We start from the raw sequence: 26,043 nt of genomic DNA on the forward strand, positions 1-26,043 counted from the left end.
TCTCGATTTGATTTATTATCCTAGCGAGTATTGACGTACTTTAATTTAATGTGGTATCCGTTTGTGGACGAAAACCGATTTACGTTTATTGTTCCCTCCCTCTTCATTTGTAGCCTTAATTGTTATACTGGACGGACCTTTACTGACATGTTCCATTTTCTCCTCCTCCTCCTTTCCACTTGTTCTTTATCTCCTTTCCCCTTCTTACCAACTCCCCCTTACCCCTTGCCATGAACACACAAAAATGAGGCTGCTTCTAACCCACACCCATTGCCACGGAAGAGCCTAGTCCCCGAAAGACTCATTAGTCCTTCCCCCACCTGAAGTTCTTCACTTAGATGCATATAGGAAGTCTTAGGACAAGGGAAATATACAATAGAAAATAAAAAAAGCTGCAGATTTATTACTTTTCGTGACATAGGATTCGCTTTAATATAGCTACATGTTCGGTGAAGGTTTAGTCATGGTGTAATTCTGTTTCATGTAAAAGATATTCTACAGTAAATTGATACTCCTCCGTGGTGCGGTGGCTAGCGTGCCAAGCAAAGAAATCCGGGCCTGGGCAGTCGGCGTGCAACTAACCCAACTGTTGATCCTCCCGTTCGAGGTGGTCGATAAATGGGTACCTGGGGAAACCTGGAGGACGATGAAGTGTACTATCCCTGTGTAATGGGTTCTTCCCGCCACAGACTCAAGGGCTAATACGACACAGATAAGCACAGAGGCCATCCGCAGCTATATCGTGTGCCCCAAACTTTACCTGTGTGTACAAAGAAGTGTAAAAAAATCCATTCTGCAATAGAAATAGGCCCCCCACGACCATTACGTTATGGCTACGGGCCTGTTCTACCCTATTTTGATAACTATGATGGGTTGCATATGAAAATTTAAGTTTATCTTCAGATTTATTAATTTCATTTTATCCTTGCAGTCTTGATGGTCGGGGGAATGGCGCTTGGAGGCAGACTGATGGGTGAACTGGGGAGAGGATAAGTCCAGCAGCAACCCAGCAGCAACGAAATGATGTACGTGGCCCATGGACTTTAAATGCTTCGTGTGATGGGAGGAGTCTGCAAGAGGTCGGTGAGCCCAAATCTTCTGTTTTAAAATTCGGAAACTAGAATAATATTGCTGATATTGAAGAGGAATATATGTTGGTTCTTTAGATATCAAAATTATACTCCAAATTATACTCCAAGTAACCCAGTCCCACCACAGAAAGTAACCCAAACCTATTATATAAAGCGACTCAATTTCACTGTATAAAGTTCCCAAACAAACTGAGTAGTGGCCCTTGAGTGTTTAATACCAGAGTAATTGAGTAACCCTTGAGTAATAATTTTTAAGCAAGCCCGAGTAGTAACCCTTAAGTTTTTTTTTCTGAAGTATGAGGGAAAACATTACTCTTTGATGTACTCCAAGCTAATGCATTATAACTAGTCTGTCTATATGGATTAAATAAGTTTGCTGTGGTAACTGTGAATGAATTGGACAGATGCTATATACAAGAAGTTCATGCTCCACTACTTGAAATCCACAGCGTTTTGAGAACCGTTTTGTACCTTAGATTTCCCTCGCTTACCTCCAGGGCTATGAGCTCCCCAGGTTAAGAATGATGTAGGTAACCTAATCCCACCATACAAAGTAATAACTCAATCTCGCCGTGTATATCATCTTGAGGCCACCCTGTAAAGTAACCCAGTCCCACCTTGTTAAGTAAGCAAATTGCCCCTCATAAGCTAGTAACACATCTACCAAATATCATATCCAAACCCTACCAGATATAAGAAGTTAGTATTTTTATTGTATTGCATGACTTAACCATAAGGTCCAGTCATAAGCACACTAGCATGTATTCACAAAATGTATTGGCAGGACCAATCATTTATTGTCACAATAAGAAACTTTTGCCTCAAGTGATGTCCTGTTCATCATATATCAAAGAATGTTAAATCACAGACACTTCATAAGTAAGCTTGTGTTGGCAAGGGGTATATTAGTTTGAGGTTTATTACGGCTAATAGATTCTTGATGAGGAAAGCCCCCCAAAACCCACTCACTCAGTGGGGCAAATCTTTGGGCAGACTGGCTTCCCATCCGGCTGGTTACAGGTTTGATGCCCGGTGACGGTAACATTTGTTCCTCCTTTCTTGGTCTGGAATAGTTTCTCCTGTGTTTTGTGACATATAGAGGTCATGTGGAAGATGTGGGAAGTGGAATTCGAGACAAAATTCAACTTTTCCAGGCCAGTAAAGGGAGAAACAAATGTTATCACCTGGATTGAGCCCGTGACCAGCCAAATGGGAAGTCACTCCACTAACCAGCTGGCCACTATTGAAAGAAAATTGGGTTGTGGGGGACTTTCAACATCAGGCAGGTCACTACATCAATATGGATTAGTCCTTTTCATTACTGGGATTTCATTGTTACAGATGATTGGTGTTGAGCACTTCATAGTAAAAGTTATATTCATATTAACCTTTAGTATTGGAAGCAGAAAACTGAACTGCCTTCAATCACAAGCCACACAGCTTATTGAGTTTTAAGACTTAGACGAATTGTTAAATTCATATTTTTCTTCCTGACAGGCATGAAGTTCAGGTGAAGGCAGGATCTCCCCTCCGCCCCTTGCAAGGCATCTCTCCATACTGGCCAGCACACGAGTCCCGCTGAAGGCTGCTGCATCTGAAAGAAGCGAGAGTTACACACAGACCGAGGACACTGCAGCTTAATCAGTAATCATGATGTGATACTACTACTTAGGTGATCTCTTTCTCATTCTGCCTTGTAAAATCTACACAGTTGTCTAATAAATATCTGGACAGTCATTTTGTTTGATTTAACTTTAAAACGTTTACCTTTTCTCCGAAGCCTCTTTTAGGTATTTTGGACTTGGGCAGTTTTTCTTGCTAATGCTCTCCACATCCTATACACTATACTAACCACTTAAAAGGTCAACAAAAATTTATGGGCAGTCTGATGGATATATATAACCATCAGGAATATAATGTTCCTAAGACCATTTCAACATGTACAAATGCCCTTGTTGATTAGTCAAGGAAATATATGTAATAATGAATAGAGCCCTCGATCACTACATGGTCTTTAAGAAGCTGTTGTGTAAATCTTCTGGAATGACTGTAATGGCAGATAATTAAGGCACTTTCAGGAATGATAAAGCCTGGGAAATGAATTGTTTTCTATTTCGAGACCAGAAATCATTGCTGAGAAGATGGTGTTGTGCGCATGCTCTGGGAGGGCAACATATTACAGTGTCTGGCACTGATGCCGGAGTCTTCCGGCCGTGAACACAGCAGCGGAGATGTTGGGTCACTCTGCTGGCAGGCTGATTAGGTGACTGGGGAGCTAAATCAAGATTCTCTAAGCTGATTTGGAAATGAAAAGACAAAACGGATGTGGTAGGGCAAGGGGCTCGGTGCTGCTACAAAGTGAGTGAATCTTGTGCCTGATATTTTGCTGGCCACTTTGAAGGCCCGCACTGCTGTCTCCTCAGCAATGTTTGCTAGCTTCGTTATCATGACGTTACTCATATAACAGCCTTAATTATCCACATCTTGTTAATAAATCAGTGCTCAAAATAGGGCAAGGTCTGAAACTAGTTTTACCAAATCATGATCCTTATCTGACACTTTGTTAAAATAATATTCCCCAAAAATGGTATAACAGCCTCTGAAACCCAGAGTAAATACGGATAGATTTCAGAAAATTGATAAATTATTAGATAAAACTAACGTCTGAACACATGAAAGAATAAAGTTTAATCAAGCGCTTAAAAGGTTAAAGGTAATGAACTGGTCCAATAATACACGATGTGCATCAAGAAAAGTGGATGGAACAGTCACCATGAAGAGCTGCTTATGTGAAGGTGATATTTGTGCTCAAACAGGACATTAAATCTGAGCACCTACCTGCTTTCAGTTTCTTAACAGTCTTTTCTGTTTGTTGTGAGGCCTGCACAGGATGCATACACCAAGCTTCAGATGTTCCTTTTGCTCATGTTCTTGTCCACCGCTGATGTTCCCTGCATTGCCATTCTTGTCTCTCCCTATATTGCTCTCCAACATCTCATTTCCACTTCCTTCATTACTCCATTCCTGTAGACAAAAACTATCATATCACAATTGTTTAAATGTTCATCAGAATGTAAAATTAACCCGGAAGCAGCGAGGATCATATTTATTAATGGTCCCTCCAAGCGAGAAAAATGAGAAAAAAATACCCCTCGCACAAAGCATTTGTGATCAGATTATGTATCATCAATTTTTGGGGGTTTATATCATGGAACAAATTTGGCCCTTCGCTGCTACAGTGTTAATAATAGATATGCACAACCACTGCCCGGTCCAGCTGAGGTAAGTGAAGAACTGATCGCGATAGATGCCAAACCTTCCATGGTTGTAAGAGAGATATTTTGCATACTCCAGAGTAACCTATGAATATGGAAAGACAATCAAACTTAAAAAATATCGAACTGAAATCTTTAGCACAAGCAAATAACTAATAATATAGAAATTTTGATGTTTAAGTAGCCCATTCTTCCCTTTGTCCATATGGCCAGGATAAAGTTCCTTCCTGACTGATGAGTTGTCTAGCATTTGTAAAAATTAAATCAATGAACAATTAGAATAGTATTACTGATTATTGGAATATCTAAAGACAGGCTCTACGGCCACCATCACATGATCTTTCCCTTAGCAGTTTCTTTCTTCCCTCTTCTTTCTTCAAACTCCCTTTAAGTTCCTGTTTCTCTCTCATCCATACTTTTACTACTACTACTATAAAGTACTCAGAACTATTAACCCGGTAGCTGCAGGGATCATGTTTCTTAAAGGCCTTTCCCTCTAAGCGAGAAAAATGAGACAAAATCATCACTCACGCAAACCATTTCATAATATATATCAATGCATTTGTGATCAGTTTATGCATCATCTGTTTTGGGGGGTTTAAATCATGGCAAAAATTTGGCCCATCGCTGGTACATGGTAAAGCCACAAATTTGGCCCGTCGCTGCTACCGGGTTAAATCCTCCCCAAAATCTCATCTCAATCTTGCCTTTCTTTTCCCATTCTTTCCCCCTTTCTTCCCCACTAGTATCAGCTGTCTGTCATATGAAAAAGCAAAAGTGAAATAAAAATAAGTAGAAGTTAATGGTCTATCAGAATTTGGTAAGAAAAGATATGAAGATGTAAAAACACAACACTCCTTTTTTGACATTTGAATCTTATAATAGTCAAGTCTTTTTATGGACTAGGTGGCTGGCAATTCACAGTGATTATGGTAGTGATCAGTTACATTTATTTCTCAATCACTCATATTCTAGCCAGCGTTGCCTGATAATCGTCCTCAGCCTATTACATTTACCAATATCCTACCCCAAAATTATCCCCTCCACTCCAAAAGCTAGATTCATGAGCCCGGTAGCATCGACGGGTCAAATTTGTGCCATGATATTTACCCCCAAAATAGATGATACATAATCTGGTCACAAATGCTTTGATATATATTATGAAATGGTTTGTGTGAGGGGTGATTTTTTCTCATTTTTCTCGCTTGGAGGGACCATTAAGAAACGTGATCCCCGCTGCTACTGGGTTAATAGTTACCGTCGAAATGGTTAATTACTGATGTGTCTATTTTCTCGCATTAGTTGTGGGGCCAGAAACTGAAAAATACAATGCTTGGAGTATGATAGTCTGGCAACGCTGAATTTCTAACCCTACTAACCATCACTCGAGTGTATTCGGTTGCATTTTTAATCTTGCCGAGACATGAACCTTCTCATAAACCTCTCCGTGACAATCAATCCTTCGTAACATGTTGGTGATGAGATGAGCTGGTCTCCTATTCTATGGCTATGGGTGGGGGTGTTATGGCAAGGCCTGAGGAATGGGTGTGTGTGCCTGAAGCTTTTGCCATATTGCCATAGTTTTATTCCTTGTAAGTGAATGCATGCCGAGAGAACACGATATAACAAAGCCCATATAGCGACATTCTTTAACCTGGTAGCAGCGACGGGGCAATTTTGTGGCTTCACCGTGTGGCAGCGACAGGCCAAATTTTTGCCATGATATAAACCCCCAAAATAGATGACGCATAAACTGATCACAGATGCGTTGATATACATTATGAAATGGTTTGCGTGAGTGATGATTTTTTTCTCATTTTTCTCGCTAAGAGGGACCATTAAGAAACATGATCCCCGCTGCTACTGGGTTAATTTTTAGAGTAGCCCTCTTAAACCTCACCAACGGCAACCCTAACCCCATTTTCTTGCAGTATCTCTTCCATTAAACCATTGTTCCTTTCTCTATTAACATTCCCTAACTTAAAACAAAATCCTTACCCTTATTTATATATCTCAAGAATAAGTGAATGTATATGTTTTAATTTTAAGTCAACCTCCCCTTAAACTATTGCCTTCTTATTTGAAAACATGCACAAGCAACTAAGCCTTATTGCCTATGCCCTCCCCTATAGACGTTTTCTCAATGACATCTACAAAGCACCCAGGACAGAGAACCATCATCTGATACAAAAACGCATGATGAAGGCACAAGTAAACACTCTTGACCACAGAAGGAGCAGAAGGGTGAGAAACATACTAACCTTGGCAGCTGGAGCCTCAAGGTACATCCACAAGAGCTCCGGGGTGCATCATTTTAGTGTGTCACAAGCTGCCCACCTCCTCTTGCACTGCCTCAGGATCTTCATCAAGGGTCTGAAAGTGATTTTGTCTCTTAATCATATGCTCGGTACATTATGCTTGTCCAGGGAAACGAGGAAAAATAGTTTGGTTTGGTCGGCGCAACATCTGTGGTCATATGCCGCAGAGACACAGAAGGGGAAGTAATTATATGAGAAGGGAACAGACCCCAGGAGACGGGACACAACCCCCGATTAATACCTGGTACCCATTCACTGCTGGGTGGGCAGGGGCGTAGGGTATCGGAAAAGCCACCCAAATTTTTCCACTCCGCCCGGACACCGGTGACGTAAAAGTACCTGTTGCTGGGAAAACCTCTAGGGCAGTGTTATTACCGGTGGCCTTGTGACTAGCAATGGAGCAATGGATCTTAACCCGTCCGCTGCGATTGGCACGGATTTGGCTTACACTGGTAGCCAGGTCTTTCTCTGCCTCTGTGGTGGATAGTGGAGGTTTCCCATATGGTTTTGGTATGCTTAATATCCCCTACCAATGTGCATGACTTTACATTTTTCTTCCTTGAATTGTAGCAGCCACTTTTTGTTCCATTCCTGTTGCTTGGTGAGGTCTTGTAGGAAATCCGTACTGAAGGGGTTAACTTTTTGCTATCACGCCACCACCTAGGAATGTGTCACAAGAACATAAGCTCCCATCCACACCCTTCCCTACATATATAGATAAAATTCCCTTCCAGAGTTTTATATAGGACCTGAGAGAGAGAGAGAGAGAGAGAGAGAGAGAGAGAGAGAGAGAGAGAGAGAGAGAGAGAGAGAGAGAGATTGAGCAATAATCATATAAACATTTAGCGGTTCAGATTCGTTTTAGGCCCCTTTAAATTTTTGCTAGGAGGAAATCATTTGTCAGAGTTTTGAGAGAGTTCATAACACGGACTTTTTGTGACCACGTTCTGTAGTTCATGGGGCCAGTTCAACACAGCCATTGGAAGCGCCCAAACGAAACCATATTCCCCACTCTGATCCGCCATTTCTACTCAATACCAGATAGTAACTAATAAAGAGATTTCTTGTGTGGTTTCCTAAAATTTCCTCCTCATTTTTATATCAACGCCAAACGCCAGAGCTACAAGGAGTTTCCGTCGTACTTTGTGTTTCGTTGGGGCTAAGCTTACAACGTGCTGGACTGTAAAACTGGCCCATAGTTAAGGAGCTATTACACAAATTTTCCGTGGATCTTCAGTCAAACCACGATTTCCGCTGGCGTGGTTTTCATTTGTTTCTGGTTATTGTTGCTGATGGTGATGGTGAGTAATACCGCCATCATTCAAGGAACTCTACCGTAGCTTTGGAAGATCATAAACACGTCAGAAAACCACGGACAGCGGAAATCTTGGTTTGGCTGAAGATCCACGGAAAATTTGCCCAGTGTAATAGCCCCTTTGGTCTTCCGTGTCCTACTGAAAACGACAACCTACATGTTACCAAAGACATAAGAACAGGCGTTGTCACTGAGCACTTATGGGGTACTGACTCACCGGTGAAATCACTCGAGTCAAGGTGACCGCCTTCACGCCCTTCCCTCACGCCGTCGCCGGAGTGTCCGCTGAGCCGGCCGTCGAGGGTGTGAGGCCGAACTGCTGCTTGGCCTTGTTTCGAAGGGAGGGTCGAGGCTCCGCGAACTGTACCGGATTATGCAAAGGAATTGATAGTTTAATGTTCATGATTATGCGAGAAGATATTCTTGCTTTCTGGCTTGCTTTGTAATTTTAAAGCTTATAACAAAGTGATAATAAAGTTATGATAAAGCTGGAAGCACAGTTCTAAGCTTCATAACAGTAATGGTGACTATATGATGACGAAGCAAACAACTACCAATGAACCGATTACTCCTAAACGATTTCTGCCATTATATATTTTGCAAACACCCACCAACACCCACACCCACCCACACACAAAAAAATAAAGACAAGCTTGATACCAAAGCTAAATTGCAACTCTGTTAATTAGTGTTTTCATGCATATAGACTACAGAGCGTTAATGTTTGGAAACGTAAGGCTTGAACATCAAACTGAACACTTGAAAGACATCCGACACTCCAGACTGATTAATAGCCTGCAAGCTTCTTGGCAGTGTGTGTGTGTGTGTGTGTGTGGAGGATCTCCCTGGCCGGCGAGACAGCGCGAGAGGAAGCAGCGAGGCCCCAGACCAGGCCACGGAACGAGACAGTGAAAGATAAGCGATAATAATGGTGATAATAACGCGATACTGATAATAATAATTGTATTAGTGATGATAATAATGGTAATATTGATAAGTAATAATAATAATAATAATAATAATAATAATAATAATAATAATAAGACGAATGAATAAATAGTAACACACGATGAAGTGGAACAGTATCATGAACAAAATCGTCTCGTCGAGATGTTTACCAGGGTTCGTTGGGGCGGCCAGCGAGCCAGTGATAGGCTGGACTCTGCGCCGCGGCCTCACTCGTCATCCACACCTTGCTGCGACGCCTTCCCACGAGCGGTGAGTACTCTCGGTGCGGCGTTCGTAAAAAAAAGGTATACAAATAGGCAATGGCGGGCTGGGTGTTGGGGCCCAAACGGATGCTATGAATCAGTGTCTGATATCTCGACTCCGCTGAGTGAAAACTTAGTTAATGCAGATTGATCTGTATGTGTAGCCGACGCTGAAAGTGACGGTACTGCTCCGCCATCTGTGTTGTAAATTTTGTAGTTTAAAGATGTATGTCGCCTACCATAGATCTGTCTTATTTCCTCCATTTTCCTCTCAGGTTCATCATGGCTGCCTTCTGCCCTGAAGGTCATGAACCTTCGAGGTCGAGGTCCTCCTCTCGGTCTACTCAGGATCCTGAGGACATGACTTACGACATGCTCGTGACGGACTTCATGCTGGAAGTGGCAGCGAGGAGGCCGAGCCTTATGCAAGAGTTCCCAGATGTGTTTACACGGACTGCACCGCTTGAAGATATGTTTAAATACATTTGGAACCTCGAGGAAGCGGTACATACACTCTCACCGACCCTTAACTTCTCTAATAAGATCACTAAGGCGTCTTACAAGTACTGGGTTGAGGGAAACTCCTTTATGAAGACTGACGACAGAGACCGTGCGCTGAAATTTTACAACAGGAGCCTGATTGAGGCACCGCATCCAGTCCTTACAGTAGACGGCAAACGGTGGGGACAAGAACAGGATGACATTGTGCACTCCAGGTCCCCTTCTTCCAGCCCACAGAAGAAAGACCCGTTTAAAGAAGACGGATGGGGAGACTACAAAGCTCTCGCTCACGCATACGAGGCGCGAGCTCGCTTATTGTTTTCTCTGCAACAATTCAAGAAGTGCATAGAGGACATTGACCGCGTGTTGGCTCTTGGGTGTCCTCTGTTAATGGTCGAGATATTGAAGTCGATGCGGGTCGAGTGCGAGAATCGGGGGCCGGGCGACTACAAACAGGTGATGCCGCTGGGTAAGGACCTCTGCATCGCGTTTTTGTTAAAGACCCCAGAGCCGCCCACGCTGGCGGAGCCCAACCCCGCGTACCCCGCCTTCAGTAGTGCCGTGGCTTTGGACCACGATGCCCTGCACGGGAGGCACATGGTGGCCACCCGGGACATTGAAACTGGTGAGCTCTTGCGTTAACTTTTTTTTTTATTAATATTTGAGAAAGTTGTCTTTCTAGTTATTTAATTTTAGTATGTCTATAAAATTTTATTGAATTTTATCCACCTTTTCCTTGGTAGGTGAAATACTGTCCGTGGACAAAGCGTACAGTGCTGTGCTAAATACGAAGTTTCTTTGGGAGTACTGCACAGTTTGTCTCCGGAGGACATTCAGCCCCCTCCCGTGCCCTAATTGCACCAAGGTAAGCGTAATTATTTATTTCGTTAATTTTTTACATCTGAATGCCACTGCACTTATTCCTTTCTGGTTAGACAACCATTGCTGTTCTCATTCCAAATTAGTCAAATTAATGTTACCGTTGTCAAATGCCTTCATTCACTAACAATCCTGCCATACCAACGCTCACCCATGGGAAGAATTAGAATACTGAAAGGTAGTCTATTTCTAATTTCAGGTAGTTTTCTGCAGCGAGAAATGTCGCTCTGACGGCCTGGCGGGGTGCCACAAGGTGGAGTGTTCCATCCTTCCCACGCTGATACGATTAAACATGACAAACAACGCGGCGCTGGCGGTGAGGATGTTTGCCGAGATGGGTTTTCACAACATGAAGTCGAAAGTGCCTCCGCTGCTGGCGGAAGCGAGTAAGACGAGCAAGAAAGAAAGGGGACTCGATGGAGAGGGAGTGTATGATTCCGCTAGCTACCGGACTGTGTACAACCTGGTCACCAACAGGAAGAAGAGGGGCGCAAACGACCTGCTCAAGAGAACCATGGAGGCCTTCGTCCTTCTGAAGCTCCTGATTCTGAGCGAGGAGTACTTCGTGGACGAGTCTGGGAAAAAGATCGAGGTCACGGAGGACGATTTGATCTTTACTGGCGCCATGCTGATGCACCATATGATGACCCTTTGGTGCAATGCAGATACAATTGGCGAGATGCAGGTTTGTCTTATAAACAAAATGGTGAATAGTTATAGATCATTGGATGACTTTGGTAGATGCTAGTTTCATGATAATTGACGAGATTCTACCTTAGCTATAGCTACCTTAGCTATTCCGTGGTCTAGTGGTCAGCGTGCCTGGCTACTACTCCTCGGGCCCGGGTTCGAATCCCGGCCCGGGCAGTCGGCGTGTAGCTCACCCAGCTGTTCATCCTCCCTTTCGGATTGGTCGATAAATGGGTACCTGGGGAAACCTGGGAAAGGTAAACTGGTAACCCGTAGGTCACACTGGCCATAAACATTTTACTTGCATTTGTATTTTCTTAGTGAAGATTATTTTCTAAGTGAAAATTTGTTGGCATTATGAGGGAAAGAAGTTTGTAAATAAATCCAATTTTCTTTCAGCACGAAGAGGTGGAGTCGACGGCCAGCCCCGTCTTGGCGTACGGCACGGCCCTCTTCCCGTCCACCAGCCTGCTCAACCACGCCTGCTACTCCACCTGTGGCAGCGTGTCTTACGGCCGCATGCAGGTGATGAGGGCCTGCCGCCGCATCCCCGCCGGCACCCCGATCACGCGCCAATACGCCAACCTCTACCAAAGGTCACTGGAGGACCGCGCGTTGATTCTGCAGTCACGCTACCACTTTATTTGCTACTGCAAGGCGTGTCTGGGCAACTGGCCGCGCAGTCTGCCCAAAAAATTAGTCGACGAGCTCCGATGCGTCGTGTGTCAGGAGGCAGTGCCCGAGGAGACACAGAAGTGCGATGACTGTAACATTTCCTACGATCGCGATGGGCCAGTTGAGGGGCGGCCCGGGGTGGTTGCCTACAACTATTCTAAAGTGAAAGAAAGATTGGACAATGCCCTGAGGGAGTACATGCTTCGCGTCCCCCGCTTCATGGATGGGACCGACACGAACGAGGACGTGGCGGCCATAGAGGAGTTGCTTTACGTGTACGACACCTACGTGCTGCTGCCAACCCACGGCCACATCGCCACGCAGAGCCTCCTCCACTCCGTGCGTCTCAGGGAGGGCAACTCTGCCTTCGTCAAGGGAGAAAACTGGCAAGACTGTATGGTTTCCTGAGTGCCACCAGAGATTGTGATTTTAGTTACAACGAAACTTAAGGTGCTTCGGTTGTTCTAATAACGGGGTAGAGCTTTTCCTACTGGGTGATGTTTAGTTAATTGTTTATTTCGTTACTATTGGCTGGTTTCCATTTGTTCGTTATGTCTGTGGAAAGCTTTGTGAACTTCAATAATAAAAAATCACAAGAAGATATTGTGTGTACTTCGCCAAATAAAAATGAGTCAAAGGTACGCGTCCGTATGTAGAGGACGGCAATGGAATATTACACTAAAATAATGGTTACTCGAAGCAATTACCTGATTTACCAGTTAAGAGTTTATTCACTATGAAGCGGTAAGGCCAAACATCTAACGCTACATCATTGAGAAAGCCATAAGCTCCTTCACAACTTAAGCTGATCGACGTACCTAGATAAATACAACAAGGACGGGGGTGTCGGTGGGTGATCGTTCCCGCCTCGACGCTTGCTCGTAAGGGAGTTTATGGCAGGAAAATTTATGCATGATCCGCTTTTCGGTATTCAATGTTTATCTGCGCCAGTCGAGTGTTCCGAGGCATTTGATTTACTGCCCCCTTAAAATAACTGGTTATATACAGATTTCGAGGTAAAACATCTATGTATATAGAGTATTAACTTTGTTCCAGTGAAAGATGAATTAATGTTGAATTTTTAAACTGCGACAATAACATTTTTACAATTACTTAAATTACTACGTTATATGTATAGAAGAAAAACTATACGTTACCCCGCGACTAAGACATCCTACTATATTCCATGCCACTACTACCACCAGCCGCGTTATGCAACTTTTTAAATTGAAACTCAAAACATTCATTACGTACATTACTGGTTCATGGACTCACCGTTAGAATCCTTATACATCCACCAGGAGGAACATGTCTTTTACACTTTCGGGCCTTGTTAGGTAATGAAGAGTGTGTGACGACAGGCCAGGCTTCTTCTTCCCGTAACCTATCATTAAACACGGTCAGTTTCGTCGTTACTTTCTGCAATAAAAATTATGATATGATCTAAACTTATCGGCATCATAAAACAATCAAGTCATGTCTCTATTTGGTATACGTGTGAGAGGTTCGACCTGTTCATGGACCCGGGTGGTGGAGACTTGCGTGCTGCAGTGATCGAGTGTCCAGGGTAGACATAATATGCAAGAACGCCTTCAGGGCCTATTATCTGTAGCCTGACGAGGGTGATTCCCCGTTCACACGATATCTTATGCTCCGGAGCTTCATTCCGCGGCTTCGCATTGCAACGCTCGTTTGGTGCAGACGACGATGGTACTACTCGTTACCTGAGCGCGTGTGTTCGTTTGTGTGTCGCTGCGGTGAGCCTGTTGCCGGGTGACGGGTCTTTAAACCATGTGTACGGGACGCAAAACACTCATCCAGCTTACTGTTGCCTCAGTCATGTCAGTGGTGTACAGCAGACCACACTGCTCACCCAGCGCGGCGATAAAGGGAATGATTCACGAACCACGACGACCACTCAGCAGGCCACGATCGTCTCATCCTCCCCTGGTCGTCTGTAGCCGCACCGACACACGACACTCTAATGCATAGGAGTGAGCAAACCTTCCTGAAGATGTCAACACGCAACGGGATGGCTCCGTCACTCACCTGGCGCGGTGGATGCTGCTTCCCTCGCCGCCGCCGTGGCACACCCGCCTCGTCAGCCAGCCGGGGATGGACTGAGGCGTCGAGCCATTCTTGAAATGACAGAAAACGTAATTTCTTGGGCTAACTAAAAACTATCATCTGACCTTAACTACGTGAAACAAATACAAATGTTGATCAATAATAGTACACTGGAAAAGAGAAAGGTGAGTACTTACCATGAAGTTGGGTGAAAGAATGAATCCATGACAGCAAGATTTGCATGACAGTATTCTGTAGTGGCGTCGGACACTGAATGAGCGTCCCAAAGTAACCCAAGGGAAGCACAGGCCTGTGAACAACTCCTGGGCAACCCGAGGCTGCTTTACGTTGACTATCTTACCTAGTTGTGCGAAGTTAAACTAGGTGGTCATACGAAAAGTTAGTCACATTTATTGAAACAAACGTTTATGCCATATTTTTATTCAAATTTCTGTACAACATTACGCCACACGCGGCCGACAGAAGCCCTTGGCAATCACCGTCAGGGCCGCCGTCTTCTACGCCGCCTCAGTGAGCTCTTCAGGCCTGTCTTTTGTCAAATATCAATGAAAAAGGATTAACATCAACCGTGTCTTGTGAGTGAACGGCAGCTGACGTGCCGACAAGCCTGACAGTCACTGTGGCGGCCTGCGGCGTCGCTTGGGTACCTTCCGGGACCCTCACACACATGGCTCCTTCTCGTGATAAACTCAGAAGTCAATATTGACCAATAGATAAAATTTACTGATTACATCAGATATCAATACAAAAATATGAATCATAATAACAACACATTATCCTACACACAATCTGGCATGATCAACAGTTTTATGAGATCCTCAACATCGTTTGGGGGACACACCGACCAGGCTGACGGGACAGAAAAGGCTGCATCGATTTTGCTCGTTGTTCACACTTTCCCTGCGTCGGTTTCATCAAGGTGTGTTCAGAGTGCTTGGCAACCAATCGAACAGAAAAGGGCAGGGCTGACTTTAGGCGAGTGATGCACAGGCCGACCTCAGGGAGACAATAAATAATAAGACCACTGACAAGAGGTTTCCGCACCCGTCGCTCTACGCCCTTCCAGTCCAAACGAATCACAACCTTACCCCGGCGACGACGTCGCATGAACCCGCGGCGGACACGAATTTTAGGCACACTAAGGGCGTCAGTCCTTTACTAAGCTTGCATAAGGCTTATGATACGTATTGTGGATAATGTCTATATAAAAATAGTTTCTACTAATATTTCGTTTCGTTCCTGTAAAAATAGACGCATCTCCACGAGGCATCGGTTACTCTGGCTTGATGGGTGTTTCTGTGTGGCCTTGAATATTGTGAGACGGACAGTCCACAACCCTCCCCAACAATGTGCTGGAGCTCAGGTGTGACCACGGACGACGCGAAGGTGTGGTGAGCAGGAGCCCTTGTCTGGCGCGGCGTCGGGGCGGGCCAGGGCCAGGCCGCCTCGTTGTACTATCACGTGTACTGACGCCGCAGAAGGTACTTGGGGGGTCAGCGAGGGTGTGCGGAAAGTCCAAGAAAATACGAGACCTTTGAAAGGCAATGAGCGCAGACCTAGTAGATCTACAACATAGAAATATTGGCACTATATTACTTAACAGTACTATGCTGGACACGGGCAGCAGGCGAACCCAATTACAAGGACCAGTCACAAGAAGGAGTCTCTCCGTCACACCTCCAGACGGTAATTGTTAGGCTTTTAAGTAATTTTGAACGCAGCACGAGACTGTGACGGCAACACGAAGGAATCAAATTATCTGTAATCGAAAGACAAATCTGAAAATGATTTTTTTTTTGTTTTTTTGTTTTTTTTTTGCTGTTGGGTGAAGGAGGTGATCTGTACTGATTCCTATTCAACGCAGCCCGCCGCCGCTGAGCTATGGATAAGACTGTAGTTTTGCGCTACATGGCGCCGCCCACAAGCCTGGTGAGGCGCCAGTCAAGATGGCCACGCAGCAGCTGGGCTTCGTTGTGAAGGCAGCCCTAACGATTAAGCAAACACCTTCCATGGCCTCTAAAACAAACGAACTGGGTTATTAGAGAGATGCAGCATGGTAAGTTTGGCAGAAAAAATGTCAAACATGCCTCTGAGAATCTTATAATATCTAGGTACCGGGTGAAAACTGAGTAAGAGCCACATGGAATCCCATGAAACAGAACAGTACACTCACGCTGCTGTCCTGCGCTCGCCCTCCCGTCAGCTGCAGCGAGGCCCTTGAACACAAGTTTATCCCGCTGCCTGAGGGACCAAAGAATACCTTGGGCCTCTGAGAGCACTGATGAGCTGCTTATTGCAGTGATGGTTGAAAGATAAACAGCTACATGAAGGTCTCGAACACAGCCACTGGTGGAGGACTGGGTGAAGGCGTGAGTTGGAGGGGAGAAAGCTTGCTACAGAGCTTGTCATCAACTAATATCAATCTACTGTTCAGAGAGACATCCAAGTCAGACATAAATAAAAAGAACAAACACGAGTTTTACGGTAACTAATCAGTACAAAACTTAAGGCAGGTTCCAGCCGCGGTGAGCTGCGGAAGGCTGGTGAAGGGGAAACTTACTTTATGACAAGACCTCGGCCAACCGTTATTGGGGTTTGCAGTCAGTCACATTTTAAATCAGTTCCAATTCAAGATTGAAAGACCCAACTCAATTATCTATTAAAATGCCACATCAGCAATACCGTTCAAACTGATAACATTCAAATTTCAAGGTAAGGATTCCTGCGTTTTGAGACTCCAGAGGGATTTCGGGAAGAGAAACTGTTTTGGTTGAGCCCAACACAGTCTGTCTCATAAGTTTACCGTAAGCGGCAGGCGAAGGTTTGGGCGGGGCGCCCACTTCTATTTACACAATATAGTCATCTTCTTACAAAACTATAGTAACAAATATCCTCAACAAGTAAATCATCGCCACTCAGGTTCACACTTACACACAAACTTACGAGCTATTGATATATATTATGCTAAAAAACACAAATAATTAAAGCAATGTTCATATGTACATATTATTAAGCCTAGTTTGTGTATCATACAAGTCTGTTACTAAAAGTAAAATTAAAACTTGCTGAATAAAATTTCAGTTTGACAATGTTGTACAACAGGTATTGACCAACACCGCGCTGGACGTGCCAGCAGCCACCGGTCCTCACTTGCTAAGCTAAACTTGAAATTAGTAGTAGTAGACAGGAAGGAATGCCGGGACGATGAAGAAGCACATCAGGAGCTAACCCTACTCTTACTTATGCACTAAAACTACAGTCTTTTATTACGTAGACACAATTTTCAAATTAAAGTACATAAATTTGCTTCTAGCTTGGCAAAGTTCAATCTTAGGCAATTATTTGGAAACAAAATTAAATCCATTTTGTTAATCTAGTGAGTCGTGAAGAAGATTAAGTAAAGAAACTTTTCAACAAGTAGTGGATACTTTGATAGCTGCTGGCAGTGTAAAGGTTGTACAGAGGAAGAGGAAGAAATGATGGGGGAGGAGGAAGGGAGGTGGGGAAAGTAGTGACGACAGGAGTAGACACAACGGAGGATGATTTTGGGATGGGATAACAAGGGTTGTCTTTGAAACGGTGAAAAGGACACCAACTGTGTATCATCAGAGAGAGAAGGGGAACAGGCAGGACGATGTGGATGACAACTATAGACTGAGAAGCACACAGACCTGTCTCAGTGTGTGTGTGTGTGTGTGTGTGTGTATGTGTGTGTGTGCGTGTGTGTGTGCGCGCGTGTGCGTGTGTGCGCTTGTGTGTAGTGTCTCAGTCATCATTTCGTTAATTTCTGAAGTAAATCATCGGTCACCCTTCAAATCGTCCTTGCTCAATGGGTTTGCATAAGAATAAAAGTATGAATGGAACACAAAGCATCAAATTACGTAAGAAAGTAGCATTTGGCATTCGAGAGGAGTAGAGGATCACAGGGGCGGGGCGGGGGCCCTCACCTGCTCCCACCCGCCAGCAGGAGCCAGTTTCAGGTCAGAACAAAACCACTGAGTACTCCTAATTCGTGTCGGGCACGATGACGGCGGCAGTCAGTCATCGCTTGTGTTATGGCACTCTCGTGGAAGACACTTAAAACAAAGGCACGTTGGCAAGATGAGTGGCTCGCATGGATGTCACGTGTACATCAACGGTGACGTCATCAATATAAAGCAATGAATTAACACCAGATTTTATCTGTACACAGTGTTTACCGTGACCCTCGGCCATCAGAGATCAACCGTCCGCTACAGGCAGGTCACTAACTACCTAAGGTCAGTACATCATACATTACAATAACACAAAAAACGTTCCGGTGAATGAATGACAAGAAGTGTTAAAAACAGCTCAATCTTAGCGTATGCATTAACATTTTATAAGGTTTTAAGGCATTACATACCCTGTAAACAGCGTTATAGCTATGTCTTACTCGTGACTTAAAATAAATTTGATTTCATACAGGCAATAATACATAAAATTATCTACCAACTCACCGGTGAACCCAAGGATGAGCGGAGGTGGCCCGGGTCGTGAGCCTTGCACGGGTCACAACACCACAACCTTCATGAGGGAGGGAACGGTGGCCTGTCCCTCTGCGTCTGGGTCACACCTGCTGGAGCCGCATCACCCTGCTGCCCCCTCAGGTGCACTGCTGCCCAACTGTCTTGTGCCGTAGTATTATTTATTACAGCATGGCCACTAAACGGCATAATCAGTAAACTCTAAAACTAAACATCCCAGCTGCAGCAGCAGCAGCAACAGTGTCTGGCTGGGACGGTGCTCGGGGGCCACCACACAGTCACGATGGACGGTAATGCTCACCTCAGGTTCCATAAAATCACCAGTCCTGTATGAGTCCTTCCCTCATTTCTTACATGTATAATATATATTTGTTATCTTTTAATATCAAGAGAAACATAATATTCCTTCGGCTTTGGGGATGGTCATTACCACCAAGAATTATAAAACTATGCACGACAGACGCCCAAGAGGATGGGACGTCCGGGCTGGTCTGTTCACGTGCCTTCCTTGAGAATCAATATGTAAGTTTCTTTGCCGGATTTGGCTTCGTGCAGCATGCAGGGCATGGCAGCGTGAGGGGTCATGGCTTGCTCAGTGCTCCACTCCCGTCAGCTCTATAAGGGTGAGGTCGTAACTGTCGGCGTCGCGGTGCTGGACTTCCATCAGGAACAGGTCTTCGTTGCAGTAGTGGCGCAGCATCTCGTCGTCCACCTTCGCCATCACGCTGCGGGGGCAAACAGACACTGGGTAAAGAAGGGGAGCTGAGGCGACAAGCACTAACCAACACCTGAGAGGGCACATGTATATTAAATAAAACAGGGAACATGAGGCCGCAGGTAATAACTCGCCACATCTGGGAGGAGAAGCAAAGGACAAATTTGCTACAAACAGATTTATATCCTCATCAATAAACAAACAAACAAAACACTTACCCGACTTTATTTTTCCGGTATATGTTTTTGATGGTTTGTGTTGGGATTTTGTACTTTTCCTCGATCTGCGGGGAAACACAAGAGTCAATATAACATCATGGAGAGTCTGACTGATTTGATCTATGTTTCCACACAGAAGTAAATTCATTGATACAATGTTACAGCGGCGCACTAAGCAAGGTGGTCGCACCCTACGCACAGAACAACACACATTTCACAACACTTGGCCTCGACCATGACTTACCGCGGTGCGAAGGCCGATGATGCTAGGCGGCACGAGGTGGAGCGGCGTGTACACGTCCTCGCCGTCCTGACGCACGTACAGCATGAGGCGCTCGGTGAGGGGCGGCGTCAGGCGGGACCGCTTGGATACGTGCGAGAACACATCCGCCATGGGGCTGTCCATGGACCCGTTAGACAGCCCGGCGCCGCACAGCTCCTTCCTCGGCGGGTCCCTGAGGTGGAGAGGTGCACAGGTGAGCGGGGACAGGTGAGCGATAGGGTGGAGACATGGCATGATGACAGGGAGGGAAGGGATGGGCAAGGCAAGTCTCCTCAGTAGGTGACTGTGGGCCGGGGTATGTGAGCGTCTGGCCGTCTTTGTGTTGCACTCACGGCCACGGCACAATACTAACTTACTACGATACAAGGAGTGAGACAGTGACGTGACGGCACTCCAAGGCAAAACCAATCAATACAGTGAAGGAAACGAGGGGGGGGGGGGGGGGAGGTTGGCAATGCATTTAGCAGAGGTGTAAGAATCCTCATTAACATTAACCTTAAAATATTGTTGATATAATTCCTATGTATAAATTGATGACTCGAGGACCCACAAGTGAATGGTTGAGCCGACGCCTCACTTCCCTGCCTTGCTGCCTGCCTCTCTGAAGACCACCTTCCTCCTCCAAACCAACACATGAAGCACATCTCACTCACCCAACAACGAACCACAACTCAAAGCGTGAACACGAACACAGGTGACAGGTGTGGGACAGTCAACAGTGAAGGTGGGAAGGAGTGACGTGGACCACAGCAGGACACACGCACATGAGTACACGTGTCAGGTATAGATGCACTTATTTCATACATGGCTGCTACGAAGGTACGGTTTATCTGAGCTCAAGTTTAGCTACGGCCAGTTTCCCTCAAAGAGTTTCCGCTACTATGTGAAAGCCCAATGGAAACCTCAGTCCTTCAAGCTAAGGCATGCAAAGAGAACTTACCTGAGCTCCTACAAGCCAGCTAAGGGGAGGAGAGAGCAGAGTGGTGAGTGGGTTGCTCATGGTTTGCAAGCGTCTGTGTTGACTCCACGCGTTGCTTTATTCCCACTTAATAACTAATTAGACTATATGATTTTTCTTTATAATAATGTAAAAGATTCAAATAACACTACTTAACAACTTGAGAGCGGAAATTGCAGTAAAAGGTGCATTAGTCTAGAAAATTTTCGTGGTGGTGGCTGGCATTGGTAAACAAGGCACTGCTGAGGGACAGGAGGAAGGTGTCAATGAGTGGGGGGGTCCTGGAAGCGTGGCGGCAATCAGAGGACAGACAGGACAGGAACAGTTTTCAGCGTGAAGGAAGGGAGGCTGCTGTTTAGTCTGATGTTACATGTCTTATTCGTGGTCACGGGCAAGGGTGGGGCAGAGCGTGAAGGATCTGGATGTCTGGTGTGAGGATGGGTGAGCAGGACACAGAAGGCAAGGATGAGGGGGGAGTGTCTCTGGGTACATAAAGGCGAGCGGACGGACGAGTACAACACATAACAGAATCGTGGATATTTGCTCCCGCTCTGTGTGGGTGCTGGCATCCGTGGAGGGGAGAGGTGTCTGATATTGACTGACTGTGAGGTAGCACATAGAGACTGGGGAGAGGTCAGGGATGAGGGTCTCAGTCTAGGTGGGTGCGGGTGACTGACGCGTGTCTTACCCATAGGGCTGTGGGAAGCTGTAGTGGAACTTGTAGCTACTGCTGTTGGCTTTTGGCGACACGGCGGTGGCCGGGGGAACCTGCAGAGGCGCTAACTGGGTGATGGTTGTGGTGGTGGACAGGATGGTGGCAGAGGGTGGAGGAGGCGGGGGAAGAGGAGGTGGTGGGGGTGGGGGGTCGAGGCTGTGCGGAGGAGGGGACATGCAGCGCCCTGGGGTGGTGGGGAAGCCGTGCTGGGGAGAGAGGTCGGAGGGGGACGAACATTCCACTCCCACAGCCCCCGGCACGCCAACGCTGCAGCCACTGGGGGGGTAGAACACACGTCACCATACGCCTCGTCTCCACCTCCTCGCCCCTCATTTCACTTCACCTGGACGCTCAGCCGGAGACGCACTCAACTATTTTTGAAGCTCCATTTCCATCGCCGGGAGACAAGTTATAAGTTAAACACTGAGTGTTATATTCAATCTTTAGTTATTAATTTTCGTTATGACTGTGTACATTGATTATTTCGAGTAGAGGACGCAGCAATGCTGTGTTGTTACAGTAACACAGCCGATGTGAAGTGTTCACTGGTGCTGAGTGAAGCCGCTCTGAAGGGATAACCACGACGACACTCCTCCCAGGGCGAGGGGATCGTGCGTGACTGCTAAAATGCGACGTTAACGGCATCTCATTGAATTGTACTGTAATTAGGATGCCGGTAACCACAGACTGACAGTTATTGACAGGATGGGGCATGTTTTGTGAAAACATGTGCAGAAAGCTTATCCGCAAAAGGTGCTGTTCAAAGGACAAAGTCCACGCTCCACCAGAGCACAGCACAGCCTCCTCAAGCTCAGACTTAGTGAATGACTAAACAAACTGATTTCGATGGACGCACGACAACTCGGATGTCGACTGGTATTATTTTTATGAACATCAGCAACTTATCTAATGCAAATCAATGAATAGACAAATAAATTACTAATAGATCTCCGGCAGGAGCAGACCTAGCACCCAGGTGGGGGAAGAGGGGGAGAAGGTAGGGCCTACAGAGCTCTGCGTCACCCAAATGATCTAGAGTACAGAGGAAACATAAGGAAACATTAATGTCCAAGCTAAGTGTACCACTGCCTGGGCTCTGAGACATGGCAAACACACCACTGGACCCCTAGTATAAGAAAGCTCCATGAATTTGCAGGTTATACAATCTTAAAGTAACATCCAATCTTGTCATATTACACATAGTATTGATGACCTTTAAAGCACAGGCAGAAGCATGTTTGATTACTAAGACTGCCACTCCCAGCGCTCGTGAACACCCTCAACAACTGAGTCTACCACTGCACAGCCGTTTTCTCCGGGCGGCGGCGGCGGCGGCCCGGAGAATGGCTGGCCGTCACTTATCGTGCTAACATGCATCATGCAGGTGCCACTGGGAGGGGACAGAGGAAGGAAGGAGTGGGAAGGTTTGAACGGTTAACAAGGAACATGAGGTACAGGGGAATGATCAACTACAGCCAGGACCAAACCACATTCTGCAGGGTGGACTTGGGGATCTGCCTTACGGAAAATAGGGCTAACTAATGTAAATGTACCTCACCCCGAACTTGAATCATATATAAAACGATGACTTATGATCTCTCTCTCTCTCTCTCTCTCTCTCTCTCTCTCTCTCTCTCTCTCTCTCTCTCTCTCTCTCTCCAGTACTGTGAGGTGGAGTGGATACTTGCCCGTTGTCTGAGTCGTGGCTGTAGAAACCTTGAAGCTCCATGGGCATCTGAGGGAGAGACGGGGCGTGAGAGGGGGACGAGGACGAGGAGGAATGATGACGGTGATAATGATGATGATGAAGAGAAGGAAGAGGAGGAGGAGGAGAGGAGGAGGAAGAAAAGTAGGAATTATTGAATGGATGGTTCGACGGATGAATGGACAGATAAACGGATGTCTTGATGGGTAATGGCGAAAGAGGTATGGATGCTTGAATGGATGAAAGAATGGACTGATATGAATGAAAGGATAAACAATGATAGATGTTGACGTGCTAAATGAAGTGACTAAGAGAAGGTAATTGAGTGATGTCTTTAGGATCACCTTTCAGTAATGTAGGAAATTAATTAGTGAGTTCAAAGACTTAAAAAAAAAACCACGACCTCTTATTTCCTTATCAACAGTAACACTTTCTCTTAACTAGTGATAATCAAGTGAGGTTTAGGCAAAAATAATTCACTTAAAACAAAGAAACAACAAAAACAGCAATACAGAGAAAGTAACTAGGTAAGGTTTAGGCAAAAAATAATTCCCTTAAAACAAAAACAACAACAAAAACAGCAATACAGAGAAAGTAACTAGGTAAGGTTTAGGCAAAAAAATAATTCCCTTAAAACAAAAACAACAACAAAAAAACAGCAATACAGAGAAAGAAACACGGTAAAAAGACTAATTCCAAAACCAGGACAGCACAACAAAATCCAGCTCCAATAATCACCTTCTCCAAGTCATCGGCGGGGGTGAAGAGCACGGGGGGCTTGGCGAGGTCCATCATGGAATAGAACTCAGACCGGTCGCAGGGCGGGTGATAAAGATCCTCGTACTTCTTGCGAGTCGTAGCTGCCATTCGCCTCTTGGCCGCGCGCCGCTCCTCATCCCGGGTCTTCCTTTCCGCGCCCTTCAGTGGGTAAAGATGAAAGGAGGTGAGGCTGAGAGTGTGTGAACAGGGATGGGCTATGGTGAAGGAATACATAGGAATACATAGGAAGAACAGACACCAGAAGGCCTGTCGGTCTATGGCGAGGGTGTCTGTTTACTACCGCTACTACTAGTGATCTACGTGTGGTAGGACAGGATAGAAAAGAAAGGAAAAGGGAAGGAGGGGCAGCACACGAGGGAGCAACATGGAGAACAACAAGAATGAGGATAGTTTATGAGAAATGGAAGGAAGAAGTGCTAGAAGACTGGATGGAGACAATTAAAAGAAAGCTTAAAGGAGAAAAGAAAGGCGGAAAAAAATTATATTCATAGTATTCATTTGTTTCATAACCTACTCTTCTGCAATGATGAGAAGTGGAAGGAAGTATAGTATAGATATTTAAAGAAAGCTAAAAGAAGAAAAGAAAGTTGAAAAAAAAACAGTATTCATAGTATTCAATTGTTTCATAACCTACTCTACTACACTGCAAACATTTAATAAAAGAATATTAAATGAACTCAAATTAAAAAAAGGTCTTCAAATACTAGTTCTTTTAATTGCTCACTAATCATTTACCAGCAAAGTGCAAAGTAGCAAATGCAATCTCTCTCTCTCTCTCTCTCTCTCTCTCTCTCTCTCTCTCTCTCTCTCTCTCTCTCTCTCTCTCTCTCTCTCTCTCTCTCTCTCTCTCTCTCTCTCTCTCTCTCTCTCTCTCTCTCTCTCTCTCTCTCTCTCTCTCTCTCTCTCTCTCTCTCTCTCTCTCTCTCTCTCTCTCTCTCTCTCTCTCTCTCTCTCTCCCTCTCTCTCTCTCTCTCTCTCTCTCTCTCTCTCTCTCTCTCTCTCTCCGTCTTACCTTGTCGCAGAACACCTTGATCTGGCAGTAGCCGCGGTGCACGAGGGTCGCCGTGTCCCTCGGGTCCTCGTAGGTGTCGACCTGGATGTGCAGCGGCAGGCCCTGGAACACACGCTACGGGTCAGAGGCACCGAGTGAAGAGAGGGGGGCAGCCACGACCCTGAGCCGCTCACGCCGTGTCTCAGGGTTATGTCAGTACATCAGACACGTGAGTAAATGTGGATATGGCCATGATGTCAGGTGTGTAAACAAATGTAAGTTATAGGCAGCTTCTCAGGGTCGCGTCAGAATAGTATAAACGTGGGGTCCAATTAGGTATGTATGATTGTGGTGTCAACTGGGTATACATATGAAATTTACAAGTGACTATCATATAGGAGGGATAGGTATACATTTATATTAACACGGGTATATGAAAGGTTATTTCGGACTCAAAGACAACTGTTGGGTGCCAGGGGGCCAGGGATGAATGGTGGTAAGCTAGACATGTTTTCAGGCACCACAAGTCATGTCTAACTACAAGAGCTTTAGTCAGAGTGGTTGTCAGTACATGGCGGATATGAGAGTGGACAACTATATGAGTATGAGTGATAAATATAAAATCAATAATAATTAAATGTGAAAAAAAACCTGACAAATAAAACATGGAGTAGCTTGAATCACCCGGACTAGAAGGGGAGCAGAGTGAGTGATCTTTTTTTTTTTTACAGTAAAGGAAGCAGCTCAAGGGCAAAAATAAATGAAAACAAAAAAAGATCGCTAAGAATTGCTCCTTTATATAAAAGTAGAGAAAAATGGCCAAAAGAGAGTTCAAAATCGGGTGGAGTATACATGTTTATGAGACCAACTATAGGTAAGCTTGTTGGCTGAGCTATATATACACACACACAATGTAGATTAATATACCGGAAATAGATTGATAAAGACCAGGTCAGTAGAAAGGTATTGACGACTACATTTGGGAAAGCCACACACACACACACACACACACACACACACACACACACACACACACACACAATACCTCCCTCCTTCCTACACACACACCTCTGAGTAACAAAAAAAAATAGTCTGCTGCATGATATTTCTCTTCTAAGTCTCACCATTTA

The 26,043-nt window shown here is 45.2% G+C and overlaps 2 protein-coding genes and 1 long non-coding RNA gene across 4 annotated transcripts in view; 1 reads left to right on the forward strand and 2 right to left on the reverse strand.

The window, feature by feature from the left end:
- Positions 1 to 935: 935 nt before the first annotated feature.
- LOC126987760 (uncharacterized) lies at positions 936 to 14,067 on the reverse strand. 2 transcript variants are annotated; one of them, XR_007741145.1, is made up of 6 exons: positions 14,005 to 14,067; positions 8,217 to 8,360; positions 6,628 to 6,739; positions 3,930 to 4,115; positions 2,480 to 2,685; positions 936 to 1,098 (listed from the first exon to the last, which is right to left on the reverse strand). It is a non-coding gene; the product is annotated as an uncharacterized LOC126987760 (long non-coding RNA). The 2 variants fall into 2 exon arrangements; XR_007741144.1 differs by lacking the exon at positions 936 to 1,098 and having other exon boundaries at positions 1,847 to 2,685.
- Positions 9,054 to 12,556, forward strand: LOC126987758 (SET and MYND domain-containing protein 4-like). Its single transcript, XM_050845051.1, has 5 exons — positions 9,054 to 9,217; positions 9,486 to 10,336; positions 10,455 to 10,576; positions 10,790 to 11,275; positions 11,680 to 12,556. Exons 1-5 carry the CDS (start codon positions 9,069 to 9,071, stop codon positions 12,361 to 12,363), a joined length of 2,292 nt encoding a protein of 763 aa, XP_050701008.1. The 5' UTR covers positions 9,054 to 9,068; the 3' UTR covers positions 12,364 to 12,556.
- A 380-nt stretch (positions 14,068 to 14,447) lies between the features above and the next one.
- Positions 14,448 to 26,043, reverse strand: part of LOC126987761 (protein grainyhead-like) — a 387,307-nt gene continuing 375,711 nt past the window's right edge. The window contains exons 11-17 of the mRNA XM_050845053.1: positions 24,935 to 25,048; positions 23,881 to 24,060; positions 23,126 to 23,172; positions 21,411 to 21,713; positions 19,726 to 19,936; positions 19,482 to 19,546; positions 14,448 to 19,273 (exon numbers count right to left, since the gene is read on the reverse strand). Of these exons, the coding sequence (XP_050701010.1) occupies positions 19,141 to 19,273; positions 19,482 to 19,546; positions 19,726 to 19,936; positions 21,411 to 21,713; positions 23,126 to 23,172; positions 23,881 to 24,060; positions 24,935 to 25,048 (1,053 nt within the window). The 3' untranslated portion in view covers positions 14,448 to 19,140. The remainder of the gene's footprint in view (positions 19,274 to 19,481; positions 19,547 to 19,725; positions 19,937 to 21,410; positions 21,714 to 23,125; positions 23,173 to 23,880; positions 24,061 to 24,934; positions 25,049 to 26,043) is intronic.

This window comes from Eriocheir sinensis, chromosome 66 (genome assembly GCF_024679095.1).
Source record: "Eriocheir sinensis breed Jianghai 21 chromosome 66, ASM2467909v1, whole genome shotgun sequence".
NCBI classification, from domain to species: domain Eukaryota; kingdom Metazoa; phylum Arthropoda; class Malacostraca; order Decapoda; family Varunidae; genus Eriocheir; species Eriocheir sinensis.